General features: G+C 39.9%; 1 protein-coding gene across 2 annotated transcripts in view; it reads right to left on the reverse strand.

Annotated features, from left to right (window-relative positions):
* Positions 1–20,081, reverse strand: part of SGCZ (sarcoglycan zeta) — a 377,337-nt gene extending 357,256 nt beyond the window's left edge. Inside the window, exon 1 of one of the 2 annotated variants that reach the window (XM_063155945.1) lies at positions 19,980–20,081. In XM_063155945.1, coding sequence (XP_063012015.1) covers positions 19,980–20,018 — 39 coding nt within the window. In that variant the 5' untranslated portion in view covers positions 20,019–20,081. Of the gene's footprint in view, positions 1–18,996; positions 19,116–19,979 lie in introns of those variants that run through there. The other variant, XM_063155946.1, reaches the window with a different exon arrangement.
* Between the last annotated feature and the right edge of the window lie 1,474 nt (positions 20,082–21,555).

The following is a 21,555-nucleotide window of genomic DNA, read 5'->3' on the forward strand; positions in this document are numbered from 1 at the left end:
TTCCTTTCATTGGTTTCATTTCTCTAGAATTTTCTCAACAGAAAATAATAGGCAATCTAAAATGTAAGAACTATTTGAGTTAATTGTAGTAAAGTATATGAAAATTTAGTTTCCCAAGGTCATCTTGCAAAGGAAACGGCAACAGAAACAGTTTTCTTTCTAAAGTTTAAGGAAACGGCAAAGGAAACAGTTTTCTTTCTAGTCTTAGGCAAAAAAGCCTAAGAAGGTTAAAAACATGGCCAATGAAGAATAAAATGTAGAAATAATGCAGTCTGAAAGAGACTAAGATTAAAAGCCTTTTCCTATGTTCAGCATTTCAATTTTATGCCACTTTTTTGAAGGCCATTCAGCTTCACTTTATGCTTTCAATACATTTTGACTAGAAACATAAATCAGCTGACAGACACAAACTCAAGTAAGCTGAGACTTGGATTTTACAGCAATATTGATAAAAGCCAGTGGGCATTCCTGCTGGAACATTGGCATTTGGCCTGAGAGAGTACTTTGAGAGATTTTTCAGATTCTTGATGCATCTGAAGACATACTGGTGCATTGCAAGTAATAAATGCAGAAAGGGCAAGGGATGGGGAGAAGGGTTCTCTCCATGGAAGCAACAAAATAATTTTTCTAACAAGATTCAAGGATGTAACTTACTGAAGACTGGGTAAGTTTCAGAGCCTGGATAAGTTTTAAGCCGAGATGCAGGGAAAGATAAAATAATATTTTATAGATTTCTTTGGTTAGTTCCTATCATGCAGAAGGGAATATGTAGGAAAAATGTGCAATAACTTTTTATGTCAGTTTGACTGGCAAAGCATAAGCTGAATTAGACTGCATAAAAGGTGAAGTGAAGCTATTCAAGGAGGGTCATAAGTAAAAAAAAAAATTAATCCTAAATTTAAAAACATGTAAATAATTCAAAGCAGCAGATTTTCTTTTCTTTTTTTTTTTCTTTTATTTTAAGATTACTCTTTCTTTTATGTAACTCCATGCTGGAATACCCAAATTTACTAACCACACAAAATCAAGCCGGAAATATATCTCCTAAAAATCTCTCTCTGTTTCTTCCTCCTAAGTCAGAATCAACTGTGACAAAACCACCCTCACAGGCTTTTGTGTAGGCCATTCAGTAAAAATATCTGTTCTTGAATACTCCACAACAGCTGTCTTCACTCTGCCCCAGATCTTTGAAAATATGTCTTAATGTCTGTAAATCCCTTGTTTCACTGTTGGTTCATTCCGCTTTTCTCTGCCATCTCTTCAGCTGACCAGTGTTTTATTTGAAGTGCAATAACCAAACCAGGATACCAGGTGCGGGGTTTGGTTGGGTTTTTTTTCCTCTTACAACAATATAAATTTGACAACTGGTGTTGCCTTCAATAAAACATCTCCAATTTTTTTTCACTTTTTGGCTTGCTAGGCAGTTTCTACCTTTCATTCGTCAGCTGATTATTTTTACTGAAGTGCAATAATTTCCTTTTGTCCTGCTTGAACTGCATCCTGCTTTACAGACCAAAATACCAATTAACAAGATTGTTTTAGATCTTAAACATCTCCTCCAAAATACTTGCAGACATCCTCCCTCCATTTTCACTTGATATAAAAGAATACACCATCTTAAACCATTTTAAGATGATTCTCCCTGGCTTTCCTTTGTTTAATTAGAATTCTACAAGAATTTTTCACCTCACCACACTGAGATTTTGGTTTCCATCACAGTTTTGCATTTTGGGAAGTTTAATGAAGTTGACATTGCAATTATTTTGTGTGTTTTGGCAGCTAGGATAAGTAACTACATCAAACCTTTGATCAATAACTATTAGCTGTTCCATTAGAAAAATCCAAAATAGCGAGAAATCCAGATTTGAAAGTAATAACGCTTGCTTAAAATTTACAGCCAAAATAAAACCTGTTTTTTCCTAGTATCAATTAGAACATACATCTGGATTTTCAAGCAGCAAAGTTATAGTGTAGAAATAAAAAATGTAAAAGAAAAAAAATGTATTGAATAATAAATCAGGTATATATTGAAAGAGAAAGAGCACAACAAAGTCTTGTTCTAATTGACTAATATAAACATTTATGTTTTTCGTAAGGATTAACAGATTAAGTTGCTTTATCATGAAAGGAAAAATTGCTGTTTATGACCTGGTGTTAGACAACAGTAAATGGCTTAATCTGGTTTTCTCTGAGGGTAAAACTGTATGTAGTAATGGATTTAAGATATATATATATATATATAAGTTTATTTTATTAATGCACAAACTGTAAAAAGTTTTGGTACACATGTGTCTGTGTAACCTTTTACAACCAGCATTTCTATTCCAGTATTGCATGGGCTTACTTTTTTTTTTTTTCCAAGGAAATAAAAAGTACTCTGTGCCAACTGAAAGTATGGTGAGATAATCTTCCTAAAATTGTGCTTGAATGGAGTAATGGATTCCTAATGGCAAAGTGATTATATGCGAACACCAATCAATATGAATTATTGAATATCAATATGAATCAATGTGCATTAGCAAACTCAAGCTGAGAAAAACTGAAGTGCTTAGAGGCTATAACCATACACTGGGCTCCAGATCTTCTCTCTGTATCATATTCCTTCTTTGTGAGACAGCACTCAGCAAATCAAAGGCAATGTTGTGTTTCTGTTGAACACAACAATTTCTGTGCTGTGTTCAACAGAAAATTCAGAAATGCTGTGTAATACTCTAGATTTATTCTGCGGTGTAAAACAGAATTATTGAAGTATAACAGCTCAGAATTTTAAGATAAATAAGGAAGTTTTGTCAGCAGAGTGGAACACTGAGTTCACCTTTGAGCTTTGTCTACATAATCCTTACATTTTATGCTGCATTTGTTGAATAAAATGCCATGCCATGAGTTAAACACTCTGGAAGAAATAGTTTGGAACATGAATTAGTCAGATAGACAAAATTAAAATAAGAACTCAGGTATATGCACATCATTAATAATTTGGTTATATTATAAAAAAAGGATATTTGTTTTTGTAGTATAGACCAATGAAGTAGTAGTATAAAGCAAAAAACATGTATGGTACAACAAAAACAAGTAGTAAAATTAACTGAGCAGAAATTTTTGCAATGCAAATAATATAAATTTCCAAAAGAAAGAGGTCTGAGAACATATACATGCTTGATGTTATATTTCAATTCCAGTAAAGAAGCTTCAGCATCTGGAAATCTAAAAAAAGAAAAGTGACCACTCAGTTATCACTGCAGCATTGCTCAGTTCTAGGGTTCAGGCTTTAGTTTTCCAGACTATTTGTCCTGAATCTCTAGTGCTACTCTGTACAGATTTACTAAGAAACTAAAAATGGACTGCATGTTTTACAGTAAAGTGATTTTCTCCTTCTTGATTTCAAGGTTTTGGAGAGCAGAGATAGGAAAGATTTAAAAGATGTGTAGTCAAAAAGCCACAAAAATCCAAAACCCATGATCAGGGTGAAGTCTGAAAAATGTAAAGCAGGTCTAATAAAATTTAGAAGAAAAAACACTTTGTTCTTTCTAGCTTAGTGTCACTGAAATATAGATGGCATCTGAAAGTTCATAAGAGCACAAGCAGTAGCATTGGTAGGCATAGATGCTTTAGAAAAAAACTGACCAACATCATGCATCATACATAACGCAACTGAAAATCAGGACACGTCGTTACAAAGTATGCAGTGGATTTCAAACACTATCTATTCTGTACTGTATAGTATTCACTGGTGTATTCTGTTATTTAGAAGATTGTGTCTATTTATTACTTTGGGACTGGATTGGGGACCTGCAGACTCCACCTGGGTCTACTGCTTCACAGCCCAATCTCTGCAGCCTCAATCTGCAACAGCTTGACTCCACTTGTCACTGACAAGGACAAAAAATTACAATCTATGTGAGCTAAAAGCCTATACTTGTAAGCTTGGTGCAACAAGAAAATAACTGGAGAGCAATTGATTCTGATTTTTAGGATTTATGTCCTTCAATTTCTTCTAAATGACTGAAAATTAGCTTTACCCTCACAGTTAAGGATTGTTACATTTTATAGATTATTTTCCAATCTCCAATTTCTTTTTGCTTCTCAATCTTCTATTTATTTATATTTATGAAGTATTACCCATATACCACAAAACATAAATGTCACAAAAGTAATCCTGAATGTTCCTTCAGACAAGAAATATAACATTTATTTATCTGAAGTGTAAGAATAATTGTGTAGCACGTCATGAGAAGTCATTTTTCAAGCAAAAAATATTGTCCCTTTTGCTGGAAAAACAGAAAGGGAACCTCTTCACTTGTGCCCCTGAGAATGCTGTTTTTCTTCAGATTAGTTCAATGATCCAGATAATAAATGAATAATAAAATCACTACTGTGCATGATATTTTTAATTAGGGAATATATTACAACTCCTACATTATAGTTTCAGGCAGCAAATATAATGGTCTGGATTTCTGCCTAGAATACTATTACCATTTGAAAACACTTTCTAGTAGATTCTAGAAGGACAGAAGGGTTGATTTTCCACACAAAAGATGATGCTAAGCCTCTTTGACTAGGTAATATCCTACAAATCTATTTTTTACATCTTTGTACAGTTAAAATTCTTCTGAAAAAGTTAGGAAGAAGTTGATCCTCACAACATATGCAATCAAATTCAAGCCATGACTATCATTTGGATACTATACATATTCACCTCTCAAAGGTGCTGCAGCACATACATGCAACTCATTTTGGCATGGCTACACTACCTTCAGAAATTAAGTATATCTTTTCCACAAAACCTAGGTCAAAATAAAAAGTGAGAAAATTAATCTCTGCATGTACATACTAAAAACTCTGTAGACCATCTGAAAATGTGTTTATGGCACTCACAAACATTGCTTCATTTTGTTAATGATTTAGTCAGAGACTTTTAGACTACTCCATTTTTCCAGATATTTAATTTCTTAAGAAACATTGGAGTATTCTCAATGTCACAGGTTTATTTCCCCCATTTACCTTATTTACTCACATTAAGCTGGTAACATAAATTAGACTAAAGCATAATTTATGACTGCCTTAGGCATATCATCTTGAAAGGCATTCAGTCTCAAGCTATAAACATCAACAGACTGACAATTCATCTCTATCTTGGTAAATTTACTCCAGCAGCTAATCATGCTCCCTTTTACACATTTGTTTGCCTGATGGGGATGTACACATGCCCTGTGCACCTATTATTATTTCCTTCTCCACTAAAATGAAGTCCTGTAACATGCTGAAGTTGCCCTGCATTCTATCCAGTCTCATTTGTTTGTTTGTTTGTTTGTTAAATTAAACAGGCCAAGCTTATTCAGATTTGCACTGGGGAGGTATTTTTGATGATGTTACTCTTTCAAGATACTCATGCAGGCACTACAAGCAATGTTGTTTGTTTATTTATGACCACAAGAACAGCTGCAGCAGATCAGACAAATAAGGGATCATTGTAGGAAGTTACTTGGAGACACCATATAAAGACTGGATAAGTATTTCCCTAAATATTATTACATTGGATGGATATTTCCATCTATTTCCATTTCTGCAGAAGAATACATGTCCTCTCTTTTATTCAGTTATTGCTTATTAGAGGATTTTTATGCTTAAAGGTTTTAAGAACCTTTGCTAAAGGACCTCATTAAAAGCATTTCAAACGGGCAGGAGATCTTGGAGAGCTGCCTGTGGCTGCCTTACCCAGCACTGTGCCTGTCCAGACAAAAGACCTTGAGCAGCAATCCTCCTCTGGACCACCCGGCCTTCAGCATCTCCTGCAAATGTGGGACCTTGTGCAGCAAACAGTGTCTTCTCTCCTGCACCAACACAGCATCCTCCAACCTAGGCATGGAGCTGCTTGGGCTGGGGAAGCATTTCAAGGGAAGATAATTTCTCTTGAAATACATAGGAGGTGAAAACACTGTGATAAATTACAATGGAATAAAAGATGAATTTGCACATGGTTAGAAATACTTATGTAGGTTACTAATGATACTGCTGTCACCCAACAGTATGGCTATTACAGAGCTGCTCAGAAACTTTCATAGAATATTCCAGCACAATTATTTGAACAAGGGTGCATTACAATGCATAAATGATCTTTTTACATGAGAATAAAGACTTAGAGCTAGCTAGATTATCTGGTTCCAACGTGGTAAAATATAATTATTTCACTCACAGAAAGATTCCTATTGTGTTTCCCATAACTATGTGATGCATTCTCAATGCCCTATTGTGGCATCTGCATGCAGAGCACTTCTAAACAGTAATTATTGGTATAATTCTCACACACAGCCACTATGTGTATCACAAGCATGGGTGGATTCACTTGCTGAAGCAGAGCACTTGTTTTCCTTGCTGGAAACTGAGGGAGGAAAAGGAAACATAAAATCTCTTTTCCGTCTATTACAGACTGCAAGTGTCTCCGTGCAAAAAATGAAAGAATATTTTTGATTACATGGCTGCAAAAACTGTAACGCTGCCCCTTATTTTGATAGCTAGCCTACATTTTCTTACATCCACTGTAACTATTTACAGTGGTAAAGGTGTAAAATATATGCCTGATCTTGATCTTCCAAGTTAAAGCTGAGCTGAAACTTAGTCTTCTGAGAAAGAAAATGCTTCATGGGACTCAAGCTAAATGAAATGCAGCAACAGGGACTGCCTTTCTTTACACATATCGTAAAGGAAACTAATATGGCCTGAGATGCCACTGTCTTTGCAGCAGAGCTATTTTACAAGGCAGAAGGGAAGCGTCTCTTAGCACAGGCAGCTGAAGAAACACTGGCACTGCAGCAGAGCCAGGACTGCCCTCCAGCAGCTCCCCCGGAGCACGGGTCAGTCTGTCCCTGGCATGCTGCAGAGCAGCAGGTGGGCTGCTAACCAAGCCCCCTGCCTCTTCAGGAAGATGCTGGCTGAGAAAAGATTAAATCAAAATATGCTCACTGTGATTATTGGCTACAGCAGTTGCTAAAAACTGAGGTGCCCTTGCCCATTATTTTCAAGACCTTTGAATCTTGATGGGGTCTATGTTCTGAATCACATCTAAAATCAGGTTTGCTGTATTTCTTTCCAGGAGTCAATGGGTAACTATGCTCTCATCCATAAATCATATCCATCAATGTGACTTAAAAGGACAAGTTATTTTCTCTCTGAGGTTTACAGTCAAAATAGATCTCCAGGAAATAATACTTTTTTTCATTACACTTGTGATCATGAACAGATCCTTTTCTACTAGCCTATGTTGATATTTACATAATAAATCTTATCAGAGCATATTCAAAGCACAAGGTGTAACAAAGAGTGTCAAGTGAAAATGGGTTCCTACCTGCATCATGAAACACAAAAACACACCTGGAGCTCATAAAAGATATTTTAATTAAAAGAAAAAAAAGGTTAAATTCCATAGATTTTTTTGTCCTTGATACATCCCTTGCCAAAATTGTTGCCATTTGGTCAGAATCAGAAACATCAGAAACATCCATTTAGTCATGATCCAGGACAGTGCTCCCAAAAGCACTGAGATAGCTTTACTGACATCTCAGTATTTTGCTTTCCATTGTGCCCTCAGCCACTTAAAATGCTACAGGCTATCAGCATACTGATGCTGCAAAATGTAAATATGGGAAATGGGCCCACCTCCTAACCTCTCAGGAGGCAGTCAGTGGACACTGGCCAAGCAGACATTTACATTTCCAGATCATCAACATCCCCCTATCTCCAGACAAACAGTCTTGTGAGAAAGATGTTTTAACACTAGGACAGAAAGCATGGAATGTTGAGTAGAAGGCTATTTCTCAGGATCCTGTACCTCCCCTGCAAAGTCTGTCTCTACCCAATAACCAGCAAAAACCACCCATACCCTACAGAGTAATGCATCTGGGCCTACATTCCTGAAGAAGCAAACAAAAGAATTCAAGATCTCACAGGTTAGAAAGAAAAAGCTAGCTCCTAATGTATGCAAACTGCATCCCTCTGCATATTTTTAGGAGTATACTGATTGACTTGTCTCAGTGCTTAAAATTAGGCTGCCTTTAGGCAGCCAAGTCTCTTTCAAGAACTACTGATAATGATATTATTAACTTTTGGTACCTAAATTTTGTTAGTAACACCTGATTTATCCCACTAAACAGCACTACTATTTCATCCTTAGCTCTGGACTGTGGAAGTACACAGCTTTGAGGTTTTCATTTGTTTTGTCTTTTCAGAAGGTGCCAATAGAAGCAAACTACCCATCAAACTGATATGAATACAGACTGTTGCATGAGGGATGCATTACAATTTAACCTTTCTTTTAAAAGGTATGTTTTTAAAGGTTTTTAAATGTTTTTAAAGATTTTAAAACATTAGTTATTTTAATTGGTTCTAGATTCAAATAGAACAAATTGAGCAGACAAATAATTGTTCCATCTTCTGTCTTCAACTCCCTTGAAAGGTCACAGAACTTTTCTTTTTCCAATAAAAAGCTGGGATTGTACCTGCCATTAAGATTTAATTGTGATATAACTTGTATTGATATAAGGATTAGTTTTACTTAGATGTAATAATTACAAAGACATTCATATTAATCTTAGTTCAATATTGGATATAAGCAGGCCTTGGCTCCCCATGAGATAAAGAACTGAATCCTGTGTATTCTGGCTGAGGCAGTTCAGAAGGTCAGTAAGCAGGATTTCTTTGTCATTTAGCTTTGTCATTTAGAAATACAGCATTTCCTTCTCTTTGTTCAATTCACATTGTTGAAACTACTTCTAAGCAGGTGTTTAGAACACAAATCTTACAGACACTAAAATAAGGAGATGTTTGGTTTTTGACATGCGTGATCTGGTTGGCTTGCAGTTGACAAGGCATTTTACAGGAACACATCTGACTTTTTACAAGTTTCCAACAGCAGTAAACTTTATTCCTGCTGACAGCAGAAGCAATTGCTATGTTCAGAATAAAACTGATTGGTTTAAAAGTTTAACTTTGTTTTCTTGTGTCATGTTTTATGCTCTAAGGTTACATTTAAATATCTTTCAGATAATCATTTTGTAAAAAACAATTACTTGTATGTTACTGGGGTAAAAATATGTGTGAGTGAGCACCAAATCATTGCAAGGTAAGGGGAAGTGGGGTTTATTTGAGCTGGAAATAAGTATTTAACTTACTCATGTAGAAAACAGTATTTTCATAGTTGAACTGTCACAATTTATTTTCAAGATCAGAAGAACAAAAATTAAGGGAAATAATAAAATAAAAGCAAGAAATAAAACTGCCATCATAACCATCTGGAGCAGGAACTTTGTGTATTGTGATCCAAACATCTGCCCTCATGATGGCATGAGGGGGCAAATTCTTGGGAATTTCTGATTCTTGATTAATGGGCCTCATTTTGAAATAATATCAATAGTGGCAACTCAGCATACACAAGTCTGTAAAATATCACACACACACACAGATTGAGCAGCTAACACTATTACAACCATTCTGCTTTGTGAGGGATGATCCAACTGAAGATGCTCCAGCTACCAGCTGCTACTGCCAGCCCCCCAACAGAGCTCGGTACCTCTGCACCACTGCTGAGTCAGCCGTATTTTAATTTTGGTTTTGTTTGAAAGTGTTTGGATCCCCTAAAATTAAAATTTGTGGCACTTTATTTCTTCCAGAAAAATTGCACAATCTGTGCAACTGGCTGGCAGGTCAAACAGGGCTGAGAGAAGAGCACAGAACTGTGCTGAACTGGCTTTGGTAGGACAATGGAAGGCACCTTCGTTTGGCTCACATGGTGCTACTGGCTTCTTCCAGTAGACTGGCTTCTTGTTATCTCTCCTGTTTCCTTCTTCATGCTACTGGCTTTATCAGGGAGGAGTCACAAGATGCATTAAGTGCGTATCAATGCTACAGGATATTTTGGCATTGTTATCAATTATTTTAAAAATCCATAATTTAAAACATAAATGAGTCCATGCTCAAAGATGCCTTGTCAACTGCAAGCAAACCATAAGACATTTTGCATACCAATTCAGTGGTAACATTCCTCTGCAACAGTAATTTCATCTGTTTTCATCAGTTCTGAGATTTTTCTAGCCCAATCACCTCCTCTGCACCTGAGTAAGTAGTTTGATTTTTCTGGCACCTCAACAAATAAATTTCACTCATTTTTTCCACATGCTTCAAATGTTGCATATGCCACAGACACATTACTTACTAAATAGTAATATTAGCACAGAACACAAGGTTCTGCTTGAATTAAAAATTTCAATATACAGTAATAATATGTGAATAATTAGGATATGTCCATGAGGTATCAGCATCAGCAACAGTGCAGAGAGCTACACAGCCCTTTTGATCCAGTTTGTCAGCACCTCAGCACTCTGTCACTGTGCTGTCATTTGTTACTGCACCCCTCAGCCTTCCCTTTCACCTTCAAATCTTTACATTCTAGTTGGCTGTCCTAAAACTGCATTGGCAAGCTCTGCATGTCTATTACAAAATAACAGCATTATAGTGTGATGCAGCAGCTTACACCCAAAACCAAAATATATTTTACTCAATATAATCTATAACTCTTGACATATCAAGTGATAGGCTTCAGCACAGCTCCCCTAGTGCCCCCTCTCTGCTCTGCTCATCATGCTGCAATTTTCTGCCTACTAGGTACATTCATTGATTGATCAAGGCTTGCAAAAGTCAGTTCAATAGGATAGACAGGACCTCAGCAAAGGCTGTTTCATGCCTGTCAGCAGTATGATGGGAATTCTATCATGAGACACAGTGACTACTTGCAATCTCATAATTTCATTAAGCAATAGTGCAAGTGGTCTCACTAGACTGAGTAGATAACATATTTGCATGAACAGTGAATGCCATCCACCTCATCTAAAACAATACTGAACAAAACAGGGAGTTTAACCAGAGAGAGGTCTCTTCTGAACAAGCAGATCATTTTCTAATCACATACTCACTTGCACCTAGTGGGCTGGGGAGAAATGAAGAAAGGTATGAGATCAACTCTAAAAATAGTAACTCACTCTCCTGAAAACAAGATATACTTACAGAAATTACAATGTCAGTTCCAGTATTGGGAAAGCAGCAGACTCAAAGTAACTTGTTAGTCTCTGAAGAATTATATTCTTCTGCCAGCTTTTTCAGGAAAATCTAATAAAACATTGATGAAATAGAAGAATAATTTTCTCTGCATAAAAATTAAGTGGGAACGTGAGTCTATACGATGGACAGTTTTTGCATTCATCTCACATCTGCTCAGGAACTGCAGGAATCATTGGGAAATGGCACATAGAATATTTCTAAACTGATGTGTATCTGAAATAGTAGATGTCAACTCGAGTCCTACAGGAAGTGACAGTCGATACCAGCTTGTTGCCAGCTATTTCTGCAACGACCTATAAAGCTTGACACAGCTAGGCAGTCTTGTGCTAAGACTAGATCCTATTGTTTCAGAAGAAATAAAAGGGAAGACAAGTATTACCAAGCTGTATCGAAATGCATAATTTCACACAAGTCTGTGTGCTGGCACTTGTCAGAACCTTCAGAGGGAACTGAGGTTCTGACAAAGAGTATTAGAGTTTAGGAGTAAGGGTAAATGCCTTAGGAACTCCATAAACTGGAGTAACTCAGCTGAGTGATTTCTACAGAGTTATTTACCATCTGTTGGTGATGACTCAAGCTAAAAAAACACAGATGGATCTTGATCCCAATTTTTGTGTGGGTTTTTTATTTTGTTTTTGTTTGTTTTACTCTGTGATTTTTTTGTGGTTTTTGGGGTTTTTTTGGGTTTTCGGTGTTTGGTTTTTTTTTGTCTGAACTGTTCTAAACTTCTGAGAGGATTAAGATTTTGCGTCATTTCGGAAGAATAGATTTTTATAGGGAGTGTCTCCTAGTTTGTACTTATTCAGAGCTAATTCTAAAACTATTTATAGTAATAAATGATGCCATGAGTTTCAGCTTTAAGGCTAAGTAATCTTCTTGGAAAAACTTCCAGTCTGTTTGTAATGCATTCTGAAATTCTCTCTGCTATTTATTGAGGCATAGATTATTCAACTTCCTTCCTCACACATATATTATGTGGTGAATGGGATTTACAACAGCCAGCCTGCTCAGCAGGGAGACTCCTGAATTAGCCAAGACAAATTACCAAAAAAAAAAAAAAAAAAAAAAAAAAAAAAAAAAAGCACAGACTGAATCCTTATGTATCTCCTAAAGCCTTAGAACCTTGTCAGAATTTTCTGTATGGAATGCAATTCACATCCTTAGAAGTTCTAGAGGACTGGGATGACCAAGTAATCACTTTGAATACAGAAAACTGGCTCAATCTTTCCTTCAAAATAGAAACAACCCCTCCGAATAGAGTTACAGACTCTTTTTATTATTTAAGATACATGGAGTTTAAGTTAATAGTAAAAAAAAAAAAAAATTCCACATTAAAAGGAAGACACAGGTACCTCTGTGAAAACCATTGGGGTCACTTTTGTGTGCTAAACTCAGGTTTGCAAAGAAATCACCTTTGAGCACCCTCACTGGGGACGCCAGGAGAATTCAGTATATCTGGGGGATGGATATCAATGGCACTAAAGCAGGAAAAATCATAAAATACTCCTCAGTCCAGATCGTAAATATGCAAGCAAATGCACAATTAGTGTAATTGGCCAAAGCAGCGTGACCAGGGAAAACTAAAAGTTCCTCGTGTCTGTGCGTGAAGTGGGGTCTTTGTGGATTCCTTTACAGCACAGAGTCTCTGTTGCACTGTAGGCACCTTCCCTGCAGCAGTTCCAAAGGGAAATAATGACTGTTCCTGGCAAACAGGACTTGGAACTCTCACAGTGAACCTAGTAATAGCTTGACTACTTCCAAAGCTACCTACAACCAAACCAAGTGTTTTGCTCAAGCCTCAAGTGCAATGAGGAACAGATCGGAGAGGGGGCTGCCCAGCCCTGACCCCTCCGCACAGAGCAGGCAGGCTGGACCTGTGGCAGCTGAGCACCCTTCTGAGTTCAGGTTTAACACCTTTTCCAATGTAAGGCTTTAAACTGAAAGTGATGTAAAACCCAGATTCTGAGGCTTAATTCAACTATTCTCTTCCCCTTTTTCCCCTTTATTATAGGTACCCCGTGAAGTTTTAGACTGCCTTTCAATCTTTGTCATCTGTTGATCTATGTTCAGAAAGTTACTAGCTTACAATGGCAGCAAAGGTTCTATTGATTCTTTACTTTTAGTTTTGTTTCACATATGCTTGAAATTTTTCAAATGGAAGCCTAAGTTGAGCAAACATGAAACCTTCCTCAACAAAGTTCATTTACTTGTCTTCAGTTAAAAGGCAGAGCTTTACAGAGTGCTTTGTGCATGTGGACTAGCTTTAACTAGAAATAATAAAATTCAGTAATACTAATTAACTTCATTTAGAAAGAATGCTTTCTGTAATTTCAGTGGCTTACAGCATTACTTTCTCAACTACAGGTCCCAGCATACCTGGGCAACTGCACTGCTTGTGTTCAACGGGAAGCAAGGAAGTTTTGCCCCTTTCTTGAATCCCACTCAAAATAACTAATGAACAATTTAGTGTAGAAGACGACCTACACAACTGAGAAGCTGAAGTATCATCAATCCCCATCTTGAAGAGCGAAAATAACAAAAATGCCTTTGTGGATCTGATCCAACAATTTGGACTCTCCACCCTGATAATAGTACAAAGAATACATTTAGAAAGCACAAATTAAAATTCATTCTGTTTTCAATTTACGTGCTACCATTAAACATACACTATTACCTTAATACCAACTAGAAGGGATGTGATTTTCAGTAGAGGCAGCCTCTGTTTACTAACACAATTTGTTCAAGAGTTGTAGGAGCAGGAAGGTAGAACCTATAAATTCCAGACCATGCTGCCCACATGAACTGAACTGCTAAAACAGAGATATATGGCTGAAGGCCAGATTTTTATGGCTGAGGCTTTCTACTGCTCATGGCACCAATTTTCAGGCATATTACTGATGTGCTTCTGCTGATGTAACTGCAGTGATTCCACAAAGTACTGCTAATTTTAAATTGCAGAAAAAGATACTCTGTCCTCATTTATTACTTTTCAATTTCAAATACACAGAGCTTATATCACACAATCCTCCTTAATGCGTTAGCTAGAGGTATAAGAAAGGTACAGAAAGAACACTTTTTTTTAAACTGAAGTTGCTGAACACCAGAAGCTTGCTTTGACTTACTCAGTACCTCTGTAAATCTGGCCTTGTGTGATTAGCTGCAGTAATACTGCTGAGAATAAAGCCTCACATTTTGTGTCTCTCACTGTTATGGCTTAGCCAACAGTCATTCCTTCCTGTGACAAGGAACAAAACCCACTGCTTGTGGATAGCAACCACACAACATCTTTCTTCACAAAGAAGGGTTTTGTTGTGGATCAAAGAGTTAACCTGTAATATCTAAGAATTAACAAAGGATCAGATGGCTTAGTAGATAAATGTGTCTTCCTTCTTGGTCTAAGTAATTCTGGCTTTACAATGCATTATACATGGCTGCAGTCAGAAGTACAACAGGGCGTTAAGAACATTTCTGTAAGCTCTTTAAAAGTACAAAGTGTTTCAAAATAAAGGAAAGAGTACAGCTTCTAAGCCGTGTTCTCCAGGTTTCTTTGAAGGAGAGAAGAAAATGACAGTACTTTCCCTATGGGGAACTTCCATGTCAACGTAAGAAAAGTGTCTATTTGTAACCCAGAGTGCCTTTTGTATTATTATTATTTGAATCCTTATCTTTGTCCTTTGGAATGCTGTATCTTTAGAGGACATAGAACAGATATGTCAGATATGGACTTACAAAATTTATATGTAATACCACAAGGTGAAATGATTTCACAGGAAATGTCTCTTGTAGCATTTTTGCCATAACACTTTAAGTAAGCAATCTTACTACTGGCCTTATCAGGAAGATGGGAAAACAGTATTAACCTCCAAAAGGTTAAGGAACGTAGTACAAAAGCATGATTGGGAGTCACAAATGTGTCTTCACATTACAGATTTATCTTTGAAAGGCTCTAGCATGAGTTATACATTGACTTCAAATCTTACATTCACACCTATAGAAACAACCCAATTTACAGTAGCATCACACAGTAACCTCTTCCAGTTCAGGAAGAAAGAAATGTGTTGCTAACCTTTATGTAAATCTCTTTCATCTATTTCTTGTAAGTGCAAAATACAGTGGTAGAGGAAAACACGATATTTTTCCCAAAACCATGAAAAACAGGAAGACAAAGATGTTTTTTCCTTTTACCCAAGCATTCAGATTCTTATGCACTTTTCTTTTAAAGAGTGTTGAGCTTAGCAAAGCTGCAATGTACAATGTCAAAAAGCTCAGTCACAGATTATATGGATTCTCTGCAGTGAGAGTACAGGAATGATTTCTAAGTGTATAGTGAGAGCACTGCCATTGTCTTGACCTTTTTTCTATGTCTGCTGAACAACTATATTTTATGCATAGAATTCTCTCCAGTTTCCTGAACTATGTCTAGCCTTTATACCTACTGAGAGATGGAGAGGAAATCCCACAATAAGAACACAGAGAAAAGAAATTTGCATGTATATTACTTTAAAACCATTTCAGCTTGACCTTCCATGAAGAATGGTTTAAAGGATGAATGCTTTGAATGTGAATGCAAAGGTTAATTGTCTTTATTGAGTATTGCTGAAAGGACCCTAGTAAACCATGAAGGTTTCTTGGAGGGACGTACTAAAGAAGGATAGGAGAGAGAAGATTTTGCATTAAAAGGACAAATCCCTTAATATCCACATTAATATCTCCATGTCCCAAGCAGAAGACTTAAATAAATGAAACAGACTTTCATAAGAGGCTGTTGAGTGTTATAGAGTACTACACTTTCTGTTATGAGTGACTAACTTTAAAAAGAAATAAAACTACCTACCTAAACTCATTAAAAGTCCTCCCACACCACACCAAGCACATCAATTTCTCAGGCTCCTTCTTTTAAAACATAAATAAATTTTAAAAATTACAGAATTCATCAGGGTATTCGTTTTCCTGTTAACTTAAATACTGAAGTGATTTACATGTTTAAGACCATAAAAGTAGTCCTTGCTCAAATTTTTATGGTTTCCTTGTTTGAATTTCTTTATCAGATATTTTACAAATCACATAAATTGCATTGGAAGACTATTGTCACAAAAACCTCTTCCGTGACCAGTTTCATGCTATGTTGTGTCAGTAGTTTTATATCACTAGGAAATGTAAAACTGCAAACAGACTAGAAATATTCTCTCATGAGCTAAATAAAAAAAAAAAAAAATCAGCTAATATTTACAAGATGATTCAGAAATAAAGTGTTTCATTCTTTTGCATATTAAAAGTGGCAATTTCAAGACACTTAAGCACACTATTAATCAAACATTTTGGGATTATAATGAAGAACTCTCACTGAACCAGTGCCTTCAAGTAATAAATGGCTTTCAGGATGTTTTTTAATCCATCATAATAATAATCTCACTGTTAACATACATTCAATTACAAAGCAACTTTCTTCCAGAGAAGTATCAGTGGTTTACACACTACAAGGAATACTATCTCCCTCTAAGACTGTACACAAATTGTGGTTGCTAAACAAACATAAGAGGAACAGTCATGATACACATTAGAGGAATTATATGTCAAATGAATGAGCAAATGTGAAGGACAAAATCTGTAATAATCCATCCAATGTCAATGCAAATCACAAGTCAACAGGGTCCAGCAAACACAATGCCTCCTAACTCTTCTTTGCAAATGATGTTCAATTTCAAGCAATTACATGCCTCAACACAGTTTTTAAATACACTAAATGCAAAACAAGTTAATTCATCATCTTTTGCATATACAAACTACAGAGTCCTATAAAATTCATACTTGTACAACCATACCATTTCATGTACGTTCAAAATGTAGGTAAAGACTTGCATATACATTAGGTAACAGAAAGCCCTTCACAACACTAAACCCAAGACTACAATGCAACTATGATATAATTGTTTAGTTTGTGTACTACTCCTTTAAAACAAAACCCCCACAGGCTTGTGAGTTGAAAAGTCAGAGGGAAGTTCTTGTACGCAGCTGAGAGAGATCAAAGGAAAACCAGAACAGCTCAAAACCTCTGGAAGAGCAGTCTGTTTTCCATACTGATTACTTTCTTCAGGGTTTTATGCACAGGCTAGTAAGGGAAAGCACAACCATCTTCATCAGCAGGTGTTGCACACATGATACTTGTTGAGCTTTTCACAAAATCACCTTTCAAAATGTCTATTATGGACATAAACAATTCAGAATCTATTACAATCAGTGCAATAAATAACACAGAAATTTTGAATGTTTTGAGGTGTATGGAATCTTCATTTATAACATAGTATGTGTTTTCAGCGTCATTATTACTATTTTCTTTAGAGACAACCTATTTCTTATTATTAGTAGGGAAGTTGTCAGTATTTTTTTAGGCTTATTGGCATGTATTTGTCTTAGCGGAGGAAATCCAGTAGCAAGAGAGTGTCCAGCCCGTTTCCAAAATTCTTGGCAAGCTGTGCTGTGACAAGCTGCTACCATATTTGACATTCTTGACATGAGCCCTCCACGCAGTGTGGTGTGGGAGAGAGTTCCCTCAGCACCTCAGCACCTCTGTCTGCCTCCTATCTGTGTGCCCTGACTGTCCCTTGGGCCTGGCAAGCGGCTGTGTCGGCCCAGGAGAAAAGGAGTGGAGCACTTCCCCCCTCCTGAAACTACCCAGAAACTGATGAAACCTTTCACGACTTGGAGCAGTGTGGGAGATGCTCTTTACTGCGCCCAACTGCAGCAAGGTCACCAGCTGGGAACTTCCTTTACCCCCAAGAGCTTTGTCCCCCACCTTGTACTCTGGCGCTGGCAGAGCGGCTGGAAGGCTCGCCCTGAGAGGAAAGCCCGGCCCGCCGAGGGAGGTGCGGGCCCCGCGGCGCGGCAGGCCCACGGCTGCCGGCGGGGAGCGGCTCCCGGCGGCGCGGCGCTGGCGGCCGGGCCCGCACCACCCCCTGCCGGCCGCAGGGGCCGCTCCCGCTCCGGCGGCGCCCTGCCGGCGCCCGGGATCTCTCCCAGCGCCCGCGCATCAATAAAACACCCGGGAAAGCCGGGAACCGCATCGTGCCAAAGCGGCTGGTCCCAGAGCTGCCCAGACCCTAACAGAAATGCCTCCTTTGAAAGCTCCTCTCGTCCTTATGAGCAGAGAAGTGCCGATGCTTACTTCTCAGCTGCTTCCTTGCTCAAGGTCACTCAGCCTATACAGGCTGCAACACGAGTCAGTCCGAATTGCAGCGCAGATAACTACGGGATAACTGGAAACCCCTGCTCTTCAGCTTAGGCTGGATGCGCTGCTCACAGCGGGACCTGCCTCAGGCATTACGGACAATTCATGCGAAGTGCTGCCCTCTTGTAGCATAAAACACATTTTCTTTAAAGACCCCTTAAAAATAATCCGGTACAATAAAACTTTTCGCCCGCTTAATCGGAACACTCGTCTTTTGCCTTCCACGCAGCTGTGAATTTCACAGCACTCACAGCTGTCTCCTGTGAATCCTGTGAAGGCTGAGGCTGCAGGGAGAGGACTCCCGGGCAGCCCAGGCAAGCAGCGTTTGCGGCGGGGAAGCCCTGGAAGCGCTGCGAGGATCAGCGATTCCCAAGCAAATCGTTTTATGGGCTTTCCTCTCCTGCGCTTCCGTCACCTCAAATACTCAAACAGCGCTGCAGTCCGGGGGTGCCTTTCCCTGGGAGATTAGTAGGAGCTCCAAGCAAGGCTGGGGGGGATGAATATTCAGTACTTTCAGATCTGGTTTATAGGAAAAGGAAAGCAGCACTTCAGCGCTCGCCAGTTTACCTTCCCAAAGGCAAGCCCTTCTCCGCGGCCCGAGGAAGCCGGCGCCCTGAGGGGGCGTCCCGCGGACGGCCGTGCATGAGGCGGTGAGGGACGCCTACCTTCCCCTGCCCCGCTCATCGCTTCTTTGGCGGTACCTCCGCCACCACCTTGGCGAGGTGTATGTGCGTCCCGCCCCTCCGGCACGGCCCGCGATCCACTCCGGCTCAGCGGCCCCGCGGAGCTCGCCCCATGCGCCCGCTCCCCTTCTGCTGCCTTCCTGAGCCAGCCGCCCTCTTTACCGCGTATAGACGGACAGAGAGATTTATATCATTATCACTAGTATGATGATGAGATGATGATGATGGTTTGAGCCAAATTCCGCTCAGGGCCGGGGGGTTGGCAGCAGGTGTAGGAAGGCTCCGTCTCCGCAAAGGAGCATGCTCAGCGCTCTCAGGCATGCTCCTTCAGCGGGGAGGGAGCCAGAGCTGGGCCGGGGGGCGCGGGGGGAGCCGAATCCTCGCAGCTCGCACCGTCCTCATGCAAAGTTTGATCGTACCAGCGGTCCCCGGGCCGCGGCCCAGCGGCTCGGCATCCCACCGCCGCTGCCTCAGCTTCGCTCGGCTGGGGGAACCGGACACCGCGCCGGGGGCGAGCCGAGAGGGGGGGCGGAGGGGTGGGGAAGGGTTTCCCCGTCGCTCCCGGCGGCAAGGGGAGGAGAAAGAGGAAGAAGAGGAGATGCCCAGGCCAGAATGGTTCCAGAGCCAACTTCTGCCGGGAAAGGCGCGGGTCAGTTGCCGCTTCCTCCCAGCTGTTCCCGGCGCTGCCCCCAGTGCTCATGCAAAGCCGAGAGCACCATGAGCACTACCATCATCACCGCCACCACTATTATTATTAATACTGCCATGACGGTGCTGCGGGCCGCGCCGGCAGGAGGGAAGCCGCGCTCGGCTGGGGCAGCCGCCCTGCCGCGCTTCTCCCGCCGGCTGCGCGCCCCCCGCCCGGGCTGCGGGAGCCCCGCGCAGCGCCCCGTGCGGGCCCCGCCGCCGTGAGGGCAGGGCCGATCCAGCCCCGGCCACAGCCACGGCACCGGCGGGTTGCCTACCTTGAGCTCCTCCGTGTCCAGGTTAGCTGATCTGTCCATAGAGCGAAACTGAATGGAGCGGACTGGAAACTACGGAAGTTGTGCCAAAAAATGAAGAGGAACAAAGGGGGGGGGGGGGGGGGGAGGTAAAAAAGGGGGAGGAGGGGGGAAATCTAGTCTGTCAGTTTCCAGCCTAAACTCAGCCTTGTCCTCCAAACCGTGGCAGCTCCCCTCAGTCTCATTCTCCGCGATCACGCCTCCACCGGTTTAAATAAATAAATAAATAAATAAAATATTTCACTTTTTTAAAAAATAACTCCCTTAAGGATTAAAGCGACAGGTGATCCTTCCCTGGTGAAAGAGATTGGCGTCTTCTGGCAATGAAAGGAGACAGCAAAAAAAAAAAAAAAAAAAAAAATCCACTCAGTTTAAAGATTTTTTTTCTTCTGCAATAAGCTCAGGAACCGGCGAATCGCTGTATCCCGAGGAAAAAATCCTTCTTCCCTGGACAGCATCATGCAGCAAATTTTAAGCAAATGTGTTTAAACTGAAGAGAACAGTCTATGATAAAAGCCTTTCCCCGTCATGCTACCAGAGTAGTCTGGTAGCTAATTTAGCACCCTGCGAGCGCAAGACATTAGCGATGAACAATTTCGCTGGCAAGATAACAAAATCCCCCAAGTCCTGCATAGGCTAAAAAATTGTTATGCAGCTAAAGATAGTCTATAGTAATAATAATAGTAATGTATAAACACATACACATATATATAATAAAAGAAAGTCTGTACGGTATGGTCTTCTTTGAAGGTTATGCTGGAAGAGTTGGGAGGAAAACAGGAGGAGGATCTCTTGCAGAAGAGAAGGGAGAGAGAGGCAGAGATTTCCCTCTCCGTCCCTGTTTTACTGTCCTTCACCGCCAGGTGACTGACTCCCTCCTCTGGGCTGGCGCGGGGGATTTCTCAGCTCCGGAGCAGCGGCGTTTCCTCCCCGAGCAGCCCCGGCTCGCAGCGCCGCCCTCCCCGCGGCCCCTCCGCCTCCCCCGGCCGCTGCCGCGCCATCCCGAGGGCTCCTCTCGCTGGTCCCCGGCGGGTGCAACAGCAGCACCATGGTCAGTTTAAAAACCAGCGCTGCTTTGTATCTGTTTTGTAATTGCTTCGTGTGATACTTAGGTATCGTTCCGTATTTAAAAAAAAAAAAAAAAAAAAATATATATATATATATATATATATCTGCAGGTGTGTCTAAATTAATAAAGTGGTGTGGAACTTAGTCTTTCGCTTGTAGCGTGCAGTTTTGTGCAGCTGTTGAGTGTATCATTGATGGGCTGCAGCTGTGATGGAGCAGCCTTTCTGATAGCACGTGGATTAAGTCTGAGACTCTCAGGTCGTTACTTTTACTAATCTCCTTTTCCAACGGATTCACTGTCTTCTAGTTCTCAGATCACTCTAAAGAGAACCAAACTTAGATTTTAAAATTCATATTCCTCCCCGCCAAGATTTTATCACCATCCTTTTTCATAAATCTGTCACTTGCAGTTTTGGAGAAGATTTTTGTGATTTTTGGCTTCCTGCTATCAGTCTTTTGGGGACCTTATTTA

Source organism: Melospiza melodia, chromosome 5 (assembly GCF_035770615.1).
Source record: "Melospiza melodia melodia isolate bMelMel2 chromosome 5, bMelMel2.pri, whole genome shotgun sequence".
Taxonomy (NCBI): Eukaryota; Metazoa; Chordata; class Aves; order Passeriformes; family Passerellidae; genus Melospiza; species Melospiza melodia.